At 35.0% G+C, this 21,146-nt stretch overlaps 1 protein-coding gene across 5 annotated transcripts in view; it reads right to left on the bottom strand.

Annotated features, from left to right (window-relative positions):
* Nucleotides 1-21,146, bottom strand: part of CHM (CHM Rab escort protein) — a 192,502-nt gene that overhangs the window by 110,870 nt on the left and 60,486 nt on the right. For all 5 annotated transcript variants that reach the window (XM_039870201.1, XM_039870206.1, XM_039870205.1 and 2 more), the window contains 2 exons: nucleotides 20,286-20,410; nucleotides 193-580 (listed from right to left, as the gene is read on the bottom strand). In XM_039870201.1, the coding sequence (XP_039726135.1) occupies nucleotides 193-580; nucleotides 20,286-20,410 (513 nt within the window). The remainder of the gene's footprint in view (nucleotides 1-192; nucleotides 581-20,285; nucleotides 20,411-21,146) is intronic.

The following is a 21,146-nucleotide window of genomic DNA, read 5'->3' as shown; positions in this document are numbered from 1 at the left end:
TATTTTTAATGTGTTTTTAAACTATATTCATTTTAACTGAATTAAAAATTTCTGTCTACTATCTCTTTATAACACTAATGTTCTACACTTCAGAGAATAAAATTATGAAAATTGGGTTTACGGGGCCAGATGTGATTTTCAATCAACTGGAAATTGATACTGTTCTATAAGATGGGCAAAATCGGTACTTACCTTTGATACTAAATCAATATTAAATCTCCTGCCTTCTTTAATAATTTGTGAGTAAGTAATCCTATTTTTCTTTGGTTGTTCTGTGATGTCTTCTGCTGTAGGCACATTTTCACTTGATTTCTCTTCTGAAATTGATGGCACACAAGTTTTATCATCACAATGGTTTTCTTTTTCCCCTGTCTCTTCAACATCATTTACTTCCAGGGCACTCTCTGGATCACTGCTTGGAGTTTGTTCTATGGGCATTTCACAGCTCACAGTGCTTAATGACTCATTTTCTGTAGGCAGGCAGGCAGAATCTGCAGCTTCTGTGGAGTTCGCAGATGTCACAGAAGCGTGATTTTTCTGCAGTGCACCAGCCTCCTCAACATCTTCATGCAAATCCCGACTAATGAGAAATTAAAATAATAGTGTCACATTTTTAATAATTGTGCTTGGCTGCATTTTCATATTTTAATTTTTAATAGCAATTTTTATTTCTTTACCCCATTTATCTTATCAAGTTCACTGCATGTTTTGTGTTCTGAGACCCACACATTAAACATTTATCTGTTAAGGTTTCAATACAATATGAAACATACTTAAGGTTTGAAAAATACACAAAGATTTCAAGGTTCAGCATGCCATGTCACGTGAGAATTTAAGACAGATAGAGTAACTGTATTTTAGAAATGAAACAACACAGCACTTATGAACACAGCCTTCAGAATAAAAAAAATCAAGGTTCAAACCGTGACCTTACGATTAAATAACTTTGTGAACTTATTTATCCTCTCTGACCTAAATTATCCACCTATAACATAGGGCTATTATCCCTCTATAACACAGGTGGCCAATACCACCTACCTCACAAGGCTGTTTTTAAGATTAAATGAGGTAACATATGCAAAAAATCTGGTACTATGCCTGGCACACAGTAAATATTCAGCAACGGTAGTAATCAAAGATTATTATTGGTGGTGTGATAGAGCTAGAAAAAAAGTGTCACGAAAGTTTAGGTTGCCTTATCATAATGTGGTATCTACAGAATTTTTCCATAGTCTTTATTGCTGTAACTTACTACTAGAGTTAACATTCTCAGTACATTATTGCCTTGATTGATAAAACAGGCTCCCATTCAGTCAGCCAATATAAATGTATTTCTCCATGATGTTTTATCCTCCAAAGAACCTATTGCATTGAGTTGCCCTAGTGCTCAACACTGCTCAACAACAAAACTGCTTTGTACATGATGGGCTTTGGAAAGTAAACATCCACTAATTGATTGCTCAAGAACTAATAGTAGCTTGTATTCATATTGAATTTAAACCTTACCCCATAAAATCTTCTTCCTGTCTCTAAACCAAATCACCTTCTTTATCTACTATCTTCTGGTTTCATCTCTCAAACTTTCCAACATGACATCTCTAACTCCTAATTTATCAACTCTAATCTCTGTATTTTAGCCCATACCATTTGTTTCTTCTGGGTTATTCTTTCCAGTCCCCATAATAACACAATTCCTCCAAACCCAAACAATGACATACTTTAACGATCTACCCACTCTAAGAAAAAATTTAAATTTCACATCCAAGAAGTCTTCCCTGACCCAACCACACTCATCATTCTATTACTCCATGCCCCTATAATGCACACATGAAGTTTACCTTACACTTATTTATTTGTTCCTTTTTAATAGTCATTTTATTGTTCAGTATATACTTTATCTTCTAAACAATACTTGTCTTGAGAGAAACCCTAACATTTCTTCTTGTGAGCTCCTCACAACACCTACAGCACTGCTCTATAACCATGCTATCTAATAAAACTTGATGAATGGTTTGTACATGCAAGTATGTATGTATGTGTGTGTACATATATACATACATATATACATATATTCCCCCCCGCCCCGATCCTTTAAATATGAAACAAACTTGTAGAAAACACAAAAGTTTAGGCCAGGAAACAAATCAATAAATTGTAAATTCAAAAGTCTAAGTGCGGTGGGAAAAAGTGCCTTATTAAAATTAACAGAATACTGTAATTAAAAAAATACAGTGAAAGAATAACTTATTTTAAATGTTAAGAAATAAAATGCATGAAAAAAAGACTTGATGTCATTAATGTTACAACAATATTTTTCGTATCTAGGAAACTATTGGAGGGAAAGTTCTAGTCCTACATGTATTACTTAGCAGATATTAGGCAAGTCACAATCTCTCAGATCCCCATCTATAAAATGAAGATTATTCCATCTGCCTCACTTTTCATGAGGCTGTTGTAAGATAAATGAGCTAACATATATGAAAAGTATTTTATAAACTCTAAGCGGTTACTCAAACATAAGATATTAACCAAATATAGGATAATGTTAAATTTCCCACTGTTAACAGGCAACTCAAAACACGTGTACCTAGGTTTTCTGAGAGCACATGTTGAAAGCTCTTTGGCCACATAACCACACAACAGCCCCATTGCTATTAGCGACATGAAAAATGAAGAGTGATTCACTTTCATTTATTTTGAAAGCCAATAAACCAAAGTATGTTCCATGAGGGTTCTATGACAACTTTCAGGCAAAGTTCCACTCCTAAAGATTAAACTAATAGGATAATTAATTGAACTTTACAGATAAGACAGAATATGGCAACTTCTATTATTACAGACCATGATGACACCATGAAAATTGAGCACAGCAAAGGATCTAGTCAGTGGCTCTCTACTGCACTCTGAGAAAGGGAGCGTTGTAGAGTGGATGAAACACACTAACCAGAGCTGGGCAATCTGGAAGATAAAAGTCAAAATACTTAAATAAAGGTTGAAGTGTAAGAAATTATTCTTTGTGGATTTGTTCGACATCCATAAGCTATTAAGTTTTACTGTTCTCAATATCACTATGGAAAACATCTGCACTAAAAACACAGTAGTGTCCTTACTTTTCATTAAAAACAACCAAGATACTTTTGGAGTTCTGCCAACTTTGAATTTAATACCCACCTAGAAGCTATAAAGACACCAGAAAACTCCCAAAATTTCATGTAATTCCTCAGTAAGCAAAATTCTGTACATCAAAAAGGACTTATCTTTCTTCAAATTTAAAACTTTATATTTTGGTACAGAAAATTTCATTAGAAAAGATAATTCAACCTTTTGAAGCAAACTTCAGAATATAATAACAACTCAACTTTATTAAAGTATTTGAGAAGCCTAAAAACACACTTGTCAATTGAAAATGAATGTCACCAGATTATAAACTGCCAAAGGAAGCTTTGAGTCATAAAATGCTACTATGATTTTAACACAGAAAGGGGAAAATCTGCATCATTAGTTCTTATAAAAACGTTTAATATTAAAATAGGTTTTACAAATGAAATTTAATATCACTTACACTGCTAATTTGAATTTCAAAGGCTATTTACAATATAGTACAACTATTTTTGAGATAATTTTACCTAATGACAACTGCTGAATACATTTTGTACAATGCATTTTTTTTACTGATTGCCAAAATTTATATATAACCCTGAGAATTTAGGGGTTATAAATAAACTCTGATATTGTCTAGTACTACTTATCAATTAATGGTAGCAACGAAAGAACACCCTGAAGTGAATGTGCCTTATTAATGCCTTATAACAGTCATCCCTTTAGATGAGTCAAATAAAAAATTGCCAAACAGCTGGTTAATTTATTCAGCATAGGTTTTCACTATTTATTTTTTAGCCACTTGTACCTTTTCCCCCAGTACAGCTAGTTGCAGAAATTGTATTCTTTTACTCTGATGTATGCACTTTGTTGTAAGAACATTCATTTCTGATTAGCACAGTGTGTGTTACACTGCTACCCAGCTATTTATTCCCACAAATAAACGTTAATCATGGTTACTCGTAAGAGTTACAAAAATCACATCTCCCTAAGTTGTTTCTCCAGAAAATAATAATATAAAAAAAAACACTGTAATCAATTTTGAATTGCTGCCAATATAATATATTGGCAGATATATTTCCCTATTTGTTACCAACTTAAAATGCTAACACATACTGTAGAATATAGCTGAAATATCTACTTCTTGGTACCTTCCTCCAAGAACAAAATTTCATAAGGTGGTGTACAGCAGGTACTGTTGGTTGCCTATTCAAAAACCATTACCTTCTTCCCTGCAACGAGAGCTGCAATTTTGTTCCAATATTTGGCAGAAAGTGCCTAGAACTAGGGGATAGATAATGGCTGATCGAAACCAATTATGGTAATTTTACTAACCTTTGCTAGTGATTGCTTTTGGAGTGAGTAGGTTATCTAGTTTTGGCCAATGAAACAAGGGAGAGTCTGCAGGGGCCTCACAGTGAAAACTCTTTAGGATAATAATAATGAAGAAAAGCACAAGCATATTAGGAAAAAACTCTCCCACTTCCTTTCATGTTTAGAAATTTTTGTGTGAAAATCTGTTGGGAATCATGACAACCATCTTATAACTCTGAAAAGAGGACTAAGATAAGTGCAAAGCAGCTACCCCAGGGCTCTGATGTGATTAAGACGCTCAGTTAACAAATTCTGCAATGACTGACTGACCAATCAACCGACTGACCTACTTACATGCCTACCCTCCCACCTGCCTATCCATCTACTTGTTTAAACCACTTTTACTTGAGCACTGTGTCACTTGCAGCCTAATGCAAATTTATCTGCACACAGTACTGAACAATAGCTTCCTCTAAATTGTAAAAATTACAGTAGAATTTTAGATTACTATTATAATAACATGTTTATTTTGGTATCAATCCACTAGAGTTGGTTCATCTGCACATCTAAGAAGCAAGTCTTCATCCTGATTTAACATTATCATGCCAGAAAAGGGAAAACAATGTTCAATATTATGCAGAAAAAATAAGGCAGAAAAGGCATGTTCTTGTCAATATTTTAGAAAGATAAAATTTCATTACACTAAAGAAACTACATGGCATTATGCAATTAACAGGCAATATTTTTTCCCTAACAATCGTTAGGGTTTGTGTGACTTAACTGTGAATATAATGTATTGTGCTTTTTCATAGTCTGTTGACCATTTAAAACTAGAAATAGTAGATTTTACCCCCCATATAAAATAGAAAAACATCTCTTGGCATATAGACTACAGTCATGACAACTAAAGGATACTGGATACATTCTTTATCTTCCTAACCCTGAGAGTTAAAAACTTTAATTCCCCATTAGAGCTATGACTACTTTACAATACTTAACAGTATTCTAGTAAATTAAGAAGTAAATACATTTTTAGGTGCCAGTCTTCACAAAGGAAATACTTTATTCATTTGGTGGAATAGCTCCCTTTATGTGCACATATGTATTATTTATCTGCTGCCTGAAATACAATATGATACAATGGAAACAGCACCAGTTTTTGAGTTAGATAGACATGGAATGAAATCCTGGCATTTCTACCTCTGGCTCCCTATGACTATTCATAAGATTATTCATAAGTAAAATATACCTACAGCTAATGTACATGGCTGCAGTATAGACTAACGAAACTGAATGAAATAAAATATGTAGAGCATCAGGTTATGGAAGTTACCACGAATACCCAATAAATGCTAGTCCTTTTTTCACTTCTATAAATCGATTATATAATTAGAAACTTTGTTTTGATGAAAAACAGTTTATATACAGCAAACATATTTCTGGACCAGACTGGAAATTAAAACACTTATTTCAAGCAGCATTCAAGATAACAAGCTCCAATATAACAAAATAATCTGGATGGTTCTTTAGAGAGTTTGTGATACCGGCACTAAGCTCTGATAATAGCCTAATCACTACAGTTTCTATTTTAGTATTTAGCTTAATTTTGTAACAACCGAAGTACTAAATTTAATGTTCACAAGATCCCTAAAAACTTTAGGTTGAACACCAGAATTATTTTTTAAACTAAGTCAAGTCAACAACGATCAAAAAATTATGTACTATCCTATACGTTTAGAGTATGGTGTTACTGACCTTCTAGGTACTTTGAGGTATTTTCCAAGCAAGGGTGATGGGTTTGCACTAATCTGCTTTCATCCTTGCCCTGTTCTCCTAATAACCAAAGATTAAAAATTAAGAGGCTACTGGTTATAGATATAATATTGTTTATGACCAAAAGATATATACTTTATTCTTCCTTGATGAAGTATCAAGTAGCATATGTGAGATTCAAATCATAGATTTTGGCCTAACAAATATCAACTTTAAAAATAAGCTAACTCATCTGGTCTAAAATGGGAAGAAAAGTCGCAATATTTCAGCATTCACATCATTACAAAGTTATTTTTACATATTTTGGAAATGTATCAAAATATTTAAAACAACATTCTATACATGTAGTGTACCAAGTATTGAAATCTGACTTCTATCTACTTGCTTGATGCAAATACAGAAGTACACTCTTGGCATGAATAACCATTAAAGTTTAGGACTTCTGGTAATTTGTCATTTGGTCAGACTATAGATTTGATTTACACATGAGAGAAGAGTGTGCAAGAAAAAGATAATTAGCAAGTGAGAGATCCTTAAAGATTTCTTAGTCTTATTGTATAATTACGAAGCCCTCAGGAAGTGATGATAACATCCTCTCTGAAAAAATGCTCATTAAATGAGCCTAAGGGTAAGCAGAAAACACAATTAACTTGCGGTATATGGCTATGGAGAGAAAAACACAAGACACTCAATAAAAAATAGACTATAAAAATAAAAGTCAATGGAAACGAAGACATAAAACACTTTCTCTTTACTGAAGGCATGACTGTCAATGAAAAATTACCAAAGAATCTACAAAACAATTCCCAGAATAAGTGAATTCAGCAAGATTTCAGAATACAAGAAAAAACATATAAAAATCATTTGGGTTTCTAGATACTAATTACGAACATGTGAAAAACAAAATCAAAAAGACAATACCGAATGCTCAGAAACATGACAGAGTGAGAGAAGTCTTCATATCTCTCCCCTTGAAACAACAATAAGCTGAGCATCTAAAACTCAACAAAATACACCAAACTGCATACCAGAACATCTGAACGTGGGAACTACACAGGTCTGAACCCCAGGAGTCAGGTGGTAGACTAGGAGTAACAAAGAAGCTGCAACTAGCAGCAGGAGCTAGGGGGAGGAGAGAAGGTGCTGCGAGTTCCCTGAACAGCCCTGCCCGGGACAGATGTGGTTCCACGTGGCTGGCGACAGTGCCCAGGCATTAAGGAAGAGAGCAGAGAAGCAGGGATGTCAGAGAAACAACGGTTGATTTTTACCGGCCGCGGTTCCAAAACCAAGGCTGAGCCTCAGCCTCCATCCTTCAACCCAGAGGGCACTTCCTCCCATACTCTCCAAGACCGAAGACTGTGGAACCCCAGAGGAATCTAAGCAAACGCTACCAAAACTCTCGCTAACACTAACAGGGATTGAGACTGAGGGTAGCGAGTGTGATTAAATATCTACAAGAGGAAAAAAAGGCATTATTAAGGCTTTATATAAAGCAGGAACCCAAGAGACTTTGATGCCACCTACTGGAAACCAGAAGAAAAACGCCTTCTTTGCAACAGACTAGCGAGATGTTTATATACTAAATCTTCTTTCTGGAAAGAAAGCAGAATACACTTCTAATTAATGCCCAGGTGGAGAAATACTCCATTAAACACCATGAACAATCAAGATGACAAGGCAGCTCAGAAAGAAAGAGAAAAATCTCCAGAAAATATGCTTACAGACATAGAAATATGCGACTTAAATGACAGAGAATTCAGGATGGTACTTCTAAAAAACCTCAATGAGATCCGAAATGAATCATATCAACAATTTCAGGAATAGAAAAGATGACTAGATGAGCAGAATAAGTTCTATAGGAAGTAGATTGAAACCCTCAAAAAGAGCAGAATAGAACTTCTGGAGTTAAAGGACACACTGCAGGAGCTGAAAAATGAAATAGAAAGCTTGGGAAATAGAGTCGACCAAAAGGAGGAAAAGATCAGTGATATCGAAGACAGAAATCTAGAAATAAATCAGAAGGAGGAAGAGAGAAACCGAAGAATGAAAAATAATGTAAGAGAAATACAAGAAGTAGTTGATACCATCAGGAGAGGAAACATAAGAGTAGTGGGCATGCTCAAAGGGGAGGAAAAGGAGCAGGGATTAGAAAGCATTTTCAGATAAATAGTTGAAAGAATTTCAAAAATTTAAGGAATGAGCTGGAACTTGGAATTCAAGAAGTCAACAGAACACCCGATTATCTCAACCCAAAAAGTCCTTCTTGAATACACATTGTATTAAAATTATCAAAAATCAATGACAAAGAAAGAATTCTCAGGGTAGCCAGGGGAAAAAAATAGGGTAACCTATAAAGAAAAACCCATTAGATTATCTTCGGACTTCTCAGCACAAACCTTACAAGCCAGAAAGAAGTGAGATCAAATATTCAAACTAATAAATGAAAGGAACTACCAGCCAAGAATAATGTATCCCACTAAGCTCTCTTTTAGATATAAGGGAGAATGACCTTTCCAGACATACAAAAATTGAGAGAATTCTCTACTATGAGACCTGCACTACAGGAAATACTGAAAGGGGTCAGTTCACCTAAAACAAAATGACAAAAAAATAAAAATACATAATTAGGAATAAGGCGACTAGCAGGCAAATAGAAACAGAAGAGTACAAACCTCACTAAGAACACGGCATTATAAGCTTAAACAATAAGAAATTTGCTATAGCAAAATAGTAATGAACGTTCAGAATACACAGGGACAAATTGAGACAACAATGACTGAAAAGGGTAGACTTCAAAGATCCAAATTCACAAAGGGAATGGAGATAAGGCATGCATAGGAGAAAATGGACGACTGTACGTGTGTGTGTGTATGTATGCATGTATGTGTGTGTATGTATAGATACACGTATGCATCTATACATACATGCATATATGTATATGTGCATACATATATGCATGCATCTATACATACATATATATACATATATATATATCTCCTTTACATATTCGTAATGGTAACCACACATCAAAGATTTATAACTGAAATATATAACATAAAACAAGAAGGACCAGAGGGAAAACCCACAAAAGTCTCCTCTTAAAGCAGCAGCAGACTCCTCTTAAAGGGGCCGCGTCCGGGAGTGGATTTTCCCAGTGACTGACCTGCTTGCTCTGAGCACCAGTGCCAATTCGGCTGCGCACAGGGGGCACCAGGGACTTACAGGCAGACATTGTCGAAGTGAGGACCAAGGCAAGACTCTCTCTGTATAGGAGTGCCAGTGGTATCTATCGTTCCCTGTTGAGCCCTCCTTACTCCCATTACAAGGACTCAGCAATGCCATAGTGGAGACGTCATCAAGCTGGGTAACAAAGGTCACTCAGCCCAGAGGATTCCCTGAAACTCCGCCTCCTCCAACTAGCGGCCCGCTCAAGCCATATCTAGGTGTATCCTCAGAGAGTCAGGTGCTCCTTAATGAGCCACTTCTAGACTGACACTGGAGGCAGCTGGCTTCGGTTTCTGGTGTGGCCTTTTGAGGCAACTATAAGCACAGCATCTATGGATTGTTTGCTGAATCTTAACAGATAGCCCCGGAGGGGTAGAGGTTTGGGCTAAGATTGGCCTGCAGCTGAAGCCCTCTCAGGACAGTGCCACTGGACACCTACTTCACAAATTCACACTAATAAGACCAGGAGATTTATGAGCTTTGCTTACTACATAAAAACAGACAAAGAAAGGCAGGCAAAATGGGAAGAAAAAGAAGCAGAAACCATGTGAGAGAACAGCGCAGAGATCCAGATATAATGGAGTCAAGTAATCTAACAGATGCAGAGTTCAAAACACTGGTTATAAAGATGCTCAATGATCTTTTTGGAAGTGTATATAAATTCAGTGAGAACTTCAACAAAGAGGAAAAAAACATAAAAATGGAAATGGAAATTATAAAAGGGAATCAGTCTAAAATGAAAGACATATTACCTGAGATGATAAGTATATTAAATAGAATAAACAAAGGAATAAACAAAGTGAATTAAGAAAAGGATCAAATGTCAAATCTAGAGAATGGTAAAGCCAAAGACTCAATAAGAATGGCAAGATATAAGCTGTCAAGACTGAAAAGAATAATTTAAAGAAGCATATGAGACACTATTAAGGGTCAAAATATCTGTCTGATCGGCGTACCTGAAGAAAAACAGATTTTGAACAGCTGTTTGAAGAAATAATAATAAAAAATTTCCCTAACCTGGTGAAGGAAAGTGACATAAAACCCAGGGAAGCTCATGGAATCTCAAAAAACAAGGATCCAAAGATACCCATACCAAGACACATCATAATTTAAATGCCGAAGGTTAAATATAAAGAAAGAATCTTAAAAGCAGCAAGAGAAAGGCAGACTGCTATCTACAAGGGAACACTCGTAAGACTGGCAGCTGGTTTTTCAAAAGAAACTATGCAGGACAGAGGGGCTCAGCACAAAATATTTGACGTAATGAATACCAAGGATTTACAACCAAGGATACTTTTTCCAGTAAAGCTATCAATTATAGTTGAAGGACAGATAAAGAGCTTCCCAGACAAAAATAAACTAAAGGAATTTATCACCACCAAGCCAGGATTACAGGAAATGTTGGAGGGACTTCTTTAAGAGAAAAAAAAAAAAAAAAAACTATGTACCCAAAACAGGAATAAAGGGTAGTAACTACATTAATATCAAAAAGTACCTCAAGTGCATAAGAATTAAGTTCCCCAACCAAACGACAGAGTGGCTAAATGGATAAGAAAAATAAGACCCCTACATGTGCCTATGAGACACTCAGTTCAGATTAAAAGACACATGCAGACTAAAAGAAAGGGGATGGAAAAAAATATTGCTGTGATGGACCTAGAAGGTATTTAAATCAGACAAAGATTAACACTATATGATTTGACTTATATGTGGAAACTAAGAAATAAAAAGAACAAACTAATCAAAAAGAGACCCACAAATTGGTGACATACAGAGTGGTGAGGGATTTGGGGGGTGGGAGAATGCGGTGAAGGGTTAAAGAAGTACAAATTAGTAGCTGATGAATGGTCACGTAGATGAGGAGCATGGCATAAGGAATGCAGTTACCATTAATACGTTGAATAGGTGGAAGGTCAGGGGAGGGAGGGAGCAATTGGGAGGATTTTATAACTATATAAATGTCTAACCAATGTACTGTATACTTGAAACTACTTAAAATAAAATTAAAAAAAAACAAAACAAAATATATGCTGCCCACAGGAGACACATCTCAACTGCAAAAACAAATACAGACTCAAAGTGAAAGGGTGGAAAATGATATTTCAAGCAAATGGTATTCAGAGAAAAGTGGGTGTAGCAGTACTAATATCAGACGAAATAGACTTCAAAATGAAAAAGGGAGAGAAAGATATTGAGGGACATTTCATAATGATAAAGGGAATCATGCACCAAGAAGACATAACACTTATTAATATCTATGTTCCCAATCAGGGAGCCCTGAAATATATAAAGCTATTACTAACAGAACTTAAGAGAGAAACAGACCAAATCACTATCGTAGCAGGGGATCTAAATACCCACTGTCGGATATAGACAGATCATCCAAACAGAAAATCAATAAGGAAATAACATCCTTAAATGACACATTAGACCAACTGGACATAATTGACATTTACAGAGCTTTTCATCCCAAAACAGCTGCTTATACATTCTTCTCTAGTGCACACGCAACATTCTCAAGGATTGACCACATACTGGGACACAGAGATAGCTTCGATAAATATAAGAGGGATGAAATCATACCAACCATATTCTCTGATCATAATGCTTTGAAACTAGAAGTCAACTGTAAAAAGAAAGCGGGAAGAACCATAAAATACATGGAGAAAAAACCATATACTACTGAAGAATAACTGGGTCAGAGATGAAATAAAGAGTGAAATCAAGAGATACATAAACGAATGATAATGATAGTACAATATATCATATCTTTTGAGCCATGGCAAAAGTGCTCTAAGAGGAAAGGCCTACCTCAAAAAACCAAGAATGAGCACAGATAAACAACCTAACACTTCATCTAAAAAATGTAGAAAAGGAAGAACAAATGAAGCCTAAAGTCAGCAGACCGAAAGAAATAATCAAAATTAGAGCAGAAATCAATGAAATTGCAACCAAAAAAAAAAAAAGAAAAAATAAATACAACAAGGAGCTGGTTCTCTGAGAAGGTTAATAAAATTGGCAAACTCCTGGCTAGACTAACTGAAGAAAAACGAGAAAGGACACAAATAAACAAATCAGGGTTGAAAGAGGGGAAATTACCACTGACATCACAGAAATACAAAGGATCTAACAAGAATACTATGAAAAAGTATACAACACCAAATTTAATAACCAAAAAAAAATGGACCAGTATTTAGAAAGATGCAACCTTCCTAGACTGGATCAAGAAGAACTGGAAAATCTAAATAGATCCAGCAGCAACATGGAAATTGAAACAATCGCCAAAAATCTACCAAAATGTAAAGGTTCAGGACCAGATGGCTTCACCAATGAATTCTACCAAACGTTCAAAGAAGATTTAATACCTATTCTCCTCAAACTCTTCCAAAAAATCAAAGAGGAGGCAGTACTTCCCAATTCATTTTATGAGGCTAATATTACCCTGATACCAAAACCTGGTAAAGATAACACAAAAAAAGAAAACTACAGACCAATATCTCTCATGAACACAGATATACAAATCCTAAATAAGATACGAGAGAACCGAATACAGCAACATATTAAAAAGATTATACACCACGATCCAGTGGGATTCATCCCCAAGGCACAGGGATGGTTCAACATATGCAAATCAATTAATGTGATACGCCACATAAAAACCTTAAAAAAATAAGAATCATATGGTCATATCAACAGATGCAGAAAAAGCCTCTGACAGGATACAGCATCCATTTATGATCAAAACACTTAACAAAATCAGTATAGAAGAAAAATACCTTAACATAATAAAGGCCATGTATGACAAACCCTCAGCCAACATTATACTTAATGGTGAAAAACTAAACTCCTTCCCTCTAAGATCAGAAACAAGACAAGGCTGTCCAATATCGCCACTGTTATTCAATATAACATTGGACGTCCTAGCGAGCACAGTCACGAAAGAGAGGTATGTAAAGGCATCCAAATACAAAACAAAGAAGTCAGACTGTCACTATTTGAGGATGACATAATTCTCTATATAGAAAACCCTAAAGATTCCACAAGAACACTACTAAAAAAAAAAAAAAGGAAAACATATACAGTAAAGTTTCTGGACACAAAGTCAATGCTTAAAAATCCATAGTGTTCCTATACTATAATAATGAAGTGTCAGATAAAGAAGTGGAAAAAATAATTCCTTTTGCAACTGCAACAAAAAGAATAAAATGCCTAAGACTAAATCTAATGAAACATGTGAAGGACCTATATAATGAAAACTGTAAGACCCTATTAAAAGAAATTGGAGAAAATACAAAGAAATGGAAACATGGTCCATGTTCTTGCATTGGAAGAATCAACGTAGTTAAAATGACCTTCTTACCTAAAGCATTATACAAATTTAATGCATTCCTCAACAAAATCTCATCGGCATTTTTTAACGAAATAGAACGAAAAACATCAGATTTGTATGGAAGCACAAAATACCCTGAATTGCCAAAGCCATCCTGAGAAAAAAAAATGAGGCTGGAAGCATCACTCTGCCCAACTTCAAATTATACTACAAAGCAACAATAACCAAAACAGCATGGTATTGGCAGAAAAACAGACACACGGATCAGTGGAACAGAATCGAGAGTCCAGTAGTAAACCCATATTTATATGGACAAATAATTTTGACAAAAAAGCCAAAAACATACAGTGAAGAAAGAAAAGCCTCTTCAATAAATGGTGCTGGGAAAATTGGAAAGCCACCTGCAAAAGAATGAAACTAGACTGTTGTCTATCACCACACACCAAAATTAACTCAAAATGGATTAAGGACCTGAATCTAAGACCCGAAAAAGTAAAATGCAGTGTAGAAATCATAGGAACGAAACTCAAGGACCTTGGATTTAAAGAGGAATTTATGAATTTGACTTCGAAGCAAGGGAAGTAAAAGCAAAAATAAATGAATGGGACTACATCTAACTAAAAAGCTCCTGCACAACAAAAGAAACCGTTAACAAGGTAAAGACACAACCATCCAAATGGGAAAATATATTTGCAAGCAATGCCTCCGATAAGGGCCTAATATCCAAAATATACAAAGATCTCATACAACTCAATAATAACAAAAAAACAAACTATCCAATCAAAAAAATGGCAGAAGACCTGAGCAGACACTTCTCTCTAGAGGACTAACAAATGGCCAATAAGTATATGAAAATATGCTTAACAGTACTATCTATTAAGGATGTGCAAATCAAAACCACAATGAGATACCATCTCACACCTCTTAGAATACCTATAATCAACAAGAGAAGTAATAACAAATGTTGGAGATGATGTGGAGAAAAAAGAATCCTCATACACTGCTGGTGGGACTGCAAATTCGTACAGCCAGTATGGAAAACAGTATGGAGTTCCTCAAAAAACTAAGAATTGATCAACCATATGATCCACCAATCCCTCTATTTGGTATTTACCTAAAAGACTTGAAAACCCATATCTAAATAGATAGTTGCACATCGATGTTCCTAGCAGCATTATTCAGAATGGCCAAGACATGGATGCAACTGTAGTGTCCTATGACAGATGATTGGCTAAAGAAACTGCGGTACATATATACAATGGAATATTAGCCATAAGAAGAGATGCAATACTGCCATTTGCGACAACATGGATGGACTTAGCGATAATCAAAGTAAGCAAAATAAGCCAGACAGAAAAAGTTGAAAATCATGATATTATTTATACGTGGGATATAAACCTAAAAGCAACAAATGAACAGAACAAACAAACAGAGACTCATGGACATGGACAATAGACTAGTGGTTACCAGAGGAGAGGGAGAAGGGGAGATGAGGGGAGATAGATGGTGGGTGTGGGGGTCAAATATGTGGTAATAGAAAGAAATCTAACTATGAGAGGTGAACATACAGTGTAAATATATATATGCCTTAGTGTTAAAATGTACAGCTGAAACTTATTGGATTTTGTTAACCAATGTCACCATAAAAAAAAAAATAATAAAATAAAGAAAAATAAAGAGACAATACCGCTTACAACTGCAACTGTTCCAAATAAAATTAAACTTAGCTATACAATTAAATAAAACATGTACATGAAAATTATACAATTCTGTACAAAAAAACATCAAAGATGACCTTCCATATAATGAAGAGATATATCTAGTTGATGGATTGAAAGAATCAAAAAAATAAAGATGTTAGTTCTCTCCAAGGTGATCTATAGCTTTAATGCAATTCTTTCAAAATTCCAGCAACACTTTTTAGATATAGACAAGCTTATTAAAACATTTATGTGGAAAGGCACAAATTCTAGATTAGCTAAAACAATCTTGACAAAGAAGTATACATTTGGAGGAATCATTCTACCTGATATTAAGTCCTACTGTATAGCTACAATAATCATGACAGTGTAGTATTGATGTGAGAAAAGAAATACAGATGGTCTCTGACTTATGATGATTCGACTTATGATTTTTTCAATGTTACAATGGTGTGAAAGCAATAAGTAAGCATTTAGTAGAAACCATATTTCTAATTTTGAATTTTGATCTTTTCCCAAGCTAGCAATATGCAATATGATACTCTTTCAAGATGCTGGGCAGCGGCAGTGAGCTGAAGCTCCCAGTCAGCCTCCAATCAGCTCCTCAATCACAGGGGCAGACAACCAATACTCTACGTCAAGGCCTGCAACCTTTTTGGCACCAGGGACCAGTGCTCCTATGGGAATCTACTGCTGCATCATCTGAGGTAGAGCTGAGGTAGTGATGCTAGCGCTGGGGAGTGGCTGCAAATACAGATGAAGCTTCACTCTCTCGTCAGCTGCTCACCAATGGCTGTGTGGCCTGGGTCCTAACAGGCCATGGCCTGATACCAGTCCGTGGCCCGGGGGTTGGGGACCTCTAATCTACAGTATAATGTGTTGCCAGCAATCTTTGGATATTGTGTCCTGAGCACATTTAAGGGAGGCTATGATGCGCAGTAGGTTAAGTATATTAAATGCATTTTCAACTTAGAATATTTTCAACTTATGATGCATTTATCGTGATGTAACCCCATCATAAGTTGAGGAGCACCTATATAGATCAATGCAATGAAACAGAGAATCTAGAAATAGAACCATCGAAGTGCAGCCAACTGATTTTTGACAAAGATGCAAAAACAATTCAATGTAGAATAGCCTTTTTAATAAATGGTGCTGAAGCAATTGGCTGTCCTCAGGTTAAAAAAATAAACATTAACCTAAACCTCACATCTTACACAAAAATTAATTTAAAGTGGATCATGGACTTAAATGTAAAACATAAAACTATAATTTATTTTTTTTTAAGGGAGAAAATCTTCTGGACCTGCAGCTAGGTAAAGTGTTCTTAGATTTGATACCAAAAGCATAATTTGCAAAGAAAAAATTGATAAACTGGACCTCATCAATATTTAAAATGTCTTCTCTGCAAAATATCCTGTTTAAAGAGGATGAAAGACAAGCTACCTTTGAGGGGGAAATATTTGCAAACCACATATCTGACAAAGGACACATTTTTAGAATATATAAAGAACTCTCAAACTCCACAGGAAAAAAAATCAATCTAATTAAAAGATGAGCAAAATACATGAACAGACATTTCACCAAAAGGATATATGGGTGGCCAATAAGCTCATAAAAAGATGTTCAAAATCAACCATCAGGGAAATGCAAATGAAACTGAGATCACTACACACTTATCAAAATGGCTGAAATAAAAAAAGTGACATCAAATGCTGATGAAGATGTGGATAAACTGAATCACTCAAATGTTTCTGTGGAGAATGAAAAATGGTACAGCTCCTCAGGAAAAGTGTGTCATTTTCTTTTAATATTAAACTTGCAACTACCATATGACACAGCAATTGTATACTTGGGTGTTTTTCCCAGAGAAATAAAAATTTATGTTCAAACAAAGTCCTATCAACGACTGTGTATAGCAGCTTTATTTATAACAGACAAAACTGAAAACAGCCCAGATGTTCTTCAATGGGTGAATGATTAAACAAACTGCGGTACAATCCAGACCATGGAATACTACTCAGCAATAAAAAAGGGACAAACTGTTGAAGCATGCAACAACCTGGATTAATCTCTAGGTAAATATGCTGAGTGAAAACAAAGTCAATGGCAAAAGGTTAAATGTTGTACAGTTCCAATTACATAACATCTTCAAAATGGCAAAATTATAGAGCTGGAAAGCAGATCAGTGGTTGCCAAGAGTAAGGGATTAGAGGGAAGGTAGGAAGGAGGTGAGGAGTGGTTACAAAATGGCAACAGGAGGGATCCTTGTGGTGATGGAACTGTTTTATTCTGTAAATTGACTGCGATAATGGATACATGAACCCATACGTGTTAAAATTGTATAGAACTAAACACACACTCACACACACACACCAGTCTCCACAAAATGTAACATTAACATCAATAACATGTAAAAAAGCAACTGTAGCAACAAAAATAATTAAGGAACCTGTATCATATTTTTCATTATTTACAATAAGGAACTAAAAAATAAAAATATATTTCAAATTCCCCTACCTTTTCAAGTAGAGAATACAGAACATAACTTTTGCCTGCAGATACCAGGACGTAATTATGACTATCAATTGTTATACCGTGCTATAATACAATGATGTCTTTGAGAGATCCTCTGGTATAAAAGCCATTCACCTACACTAAATGGCCAAAAGACTGCTCTCAGCTTGCTAATATTGTCAATTTCTCTCCTGTCAATCTCTTAACTGGCATCTAAAACAGCAGCAGCAGCCCAAGGGACTTCTGAGATCAACTAATCTAAACCCCTAATGTTAACAGAGACCAGAGAGGAAACATCTCTTGCTCAGTACCACACAGCAAGTCAAATAGTTAAGGCAGGACTATAACCCAGGTCTTGGTGCGGTTCTCAATGTGGTTCTCAGTGTTTGCCTCTAAGCAGATCCCTTTCCAATTTGCGGCTTTAAACTACTACAGTATAAAATTTAAAAAAAAAAAAAAAACCAAAAAGAACAGAAAATAAGGTTGTCAGAAATATGTATTAAACAAGGCTTTTGATTTAAGTCAGTGGGTCCTGAGTGATGTTCTCTCATATTAAGTTAATCCTTGTGACAGCTATTTCAGCCCTAGTGCCTTCCACATAATTCCAACTTTGTGCCATGATCCAAAAGGTTAAGGATGCCACAGTCTGGCTGGGGCTAAGTGAGGTACTGTTATTCCTTTTTACCCATATTTGTAGCACTTTTTACTTGTTGTAGACAAGTGGACTTTCTTTACATTCCTCCACTGGATGCTCTCAGGGCTCTTCCTGCCTTCTATGACGTCAATAACCAGCTACCTATTCTAAGTAAATGAAAACATAAAGACATTATTTCAGTTCACCTCTTGTTCCATGTTCTAATGGGCAATGAGAGGAACATATAGCAGAGTTCTACTTCTTTGGTTTAAAACGAACCTTCCACTACCAATCTTTTATCACTTTGAGAAGTTCGAAAAATGAAACTGAAGAGATCAGAAACTGAAAATGAGATCATTTCCTCTGCATTCAAAGTGTGTCAGTTTGAGTTATTAGAAACTATAAACTCCAATTATCATAAAAAGTAGAGAACTCAAAGGCCTTGAAACATCAAAAAGTACCTCTTAAAGGGCCACGGTGTGACTGCCACTATATTCTAGTCAAGTAGTATTCATGGACACATGGAAGTTACCAAATATTTATTCTTGGTTTGACTAAAGCATATGATTTTTCAGTTGCGATCACCTTATGTTAGAAATCTGTCTACACTCGCTCTAAACAATATCAGAGAAGTCTACCTGTTCAAACAGAATGTCATTTAGCATTACGTAAATTATAATCTATATCTGACATTTCAAAGGCTATCCTTTTGCAGAAAATCATAGAAAATTAACTGTGTATTTATGGGAGAAAATGCCAGTTACTTGAAAGATATGAACATAAGTTAAGAAATAATTCACAGGTTCCCAAACTTTTTGTAGGCTCAGGTCACACTTATCACTGTGCCATAAGGATATATGTAAAATCACAGAGCATATCCTGAAGAATCTCTAGTGTCTTGGATTTTAAGTTTTAATTACTATTAAAGTCTGACAGTCTGATGTTCTAAACTCATCTCTATAATTATTTGAATGATTCACTGAACTGTGTGATTGTTTCCACTGTCTACTGATTACGTCATTTGAAAAAATAATTTCAAAGTTTTAAAACAATGAATTCTTTCAGTCAGGAGACACTTAAAATAGTCTTACTTCCCACTGTTCTCTCTTGATTTACAAAAATGTATGTCCACAAATGTTATGACTGCTCAATTTGATTTTTTAATTCAAAATTATAATTTTCCATTATGCTACCATGATTATCTAAGAACAGTGGTATTTCCAATTTTGCTACTTTGAATATTACCTAAGAAGAGTTAAAGAAAGACACTGGACTATGATTAAAAAACCCTGAGTTTTAATCTTGGGCTCCACCACTATCTAGCTTAGGTGTGGCCTTGAAATTTATCAAATAATGTGACCTTTAGCAAGTTAATTTTTTGAGTTCTACTGAAGATTCTGTTAAAAAAGAATGCAAATATCTGTTCTACCCTAGCATAGGACTGTAGTAAGGATCTAAATAAGACTGAATTTAAAAGAGCTTGGTAAAATATAAGTCTTTAATGTAAGATATTATTATTTTATTATTACCTAAATAGAGAAAATTAAAAGTTACTTTTTTTAAAAGGGAAACTAGTATATCAATTAGAAGTGTAGCCACCAATGCCATATAAATCCTAATTCTTATTCTCTTCTGAAGAAGTATGAATAAGAAGTCATTAACTTAGTTTATCCTAAATAAATATTTTTCATACCTGGCATAACAAAACACTTCCACATGTTGAATAGTTTTGTCCTTCCTGCTAAGAGCAATGGCTTCTTCATTTTCAAGAATTTGTTCTTGCCATGCTGGGCTTTCATTCACGATATCGCCGTTTTCCTAAACAAAACAGAGAAGAGAAATGTTAATTGTGCAATCTATTTTTTCGAGAAAACTTATACCTTTCTAATAAATTCACCCTTTTCCTTTCAGCCCATCAAAACTCAAAGAAGGATATCACTTCAGAGTCCGTGAAGCAACTCCAGTATAGTGTGCCAACTTCAAAGGAAGGAAGAGGAAAACAATGTATATTTTTATGTACTATCAAAATATCCTACCCTATCAAAAGCTAGCTCTGGTTGACAGATTTCTATCAGGATCTGTGATACTTTGATGTAGTCATTTGGACATGGCCGTTTTGACATTGCTTAAAAACCAGGACAACTAACCCTCCATCTGCTGAGAATCAGTATACCTGTTCTATATATTACTTGTTAATAATAAAGTCTTTACATTTTGTTGTCAAAACAGCAGGCTCAAAATTACTTCGTTCTACTTAATTTCAGATCTTTTAAGGTCGATCACTAGCCATATCAAATGTAAAAGTATTTTGAAAAGTACTCAGCCCACTATGACTAAGGACTTTACAATAATCGACCTCTGGATATTTTATATTCAGAAAGATAATAAAAACAAGAAAGCATAATAAAATATCTAAACTCTAAGTAGCAAAAGTGATCCTTTAAATTCTTCACTAATTCCTATTTAGATTTTATGGAGAAAATTATATGATACAACAAAATTTAAATACAGGAGCTTTCTGAAGATGTCAAGATACACCTTTTCCAAATGTCAA

The sequence above is a fragment of the Pteropus medius genome, unplaced genomic scaffold, assembly GCF_902729225.1.
Source record: "Pteropus medius unplaced genomic scaffold, Ma_sr-lr_union100, whole genome shotgun sequence".
In the NCBI taxonomy this organism is placed as follows: domain Eukaryota; kingdom Metazoa; phylum Chordata; class Mammalia; order Chiroptera; family Pteropodidae; genus Pteropus; species Pteropus medius.
The sequence above is the reverse complement of the archived record's forward strand: the minus strand, read 5'-3'. Positions and strand labels throughout refer to the sequence as shown.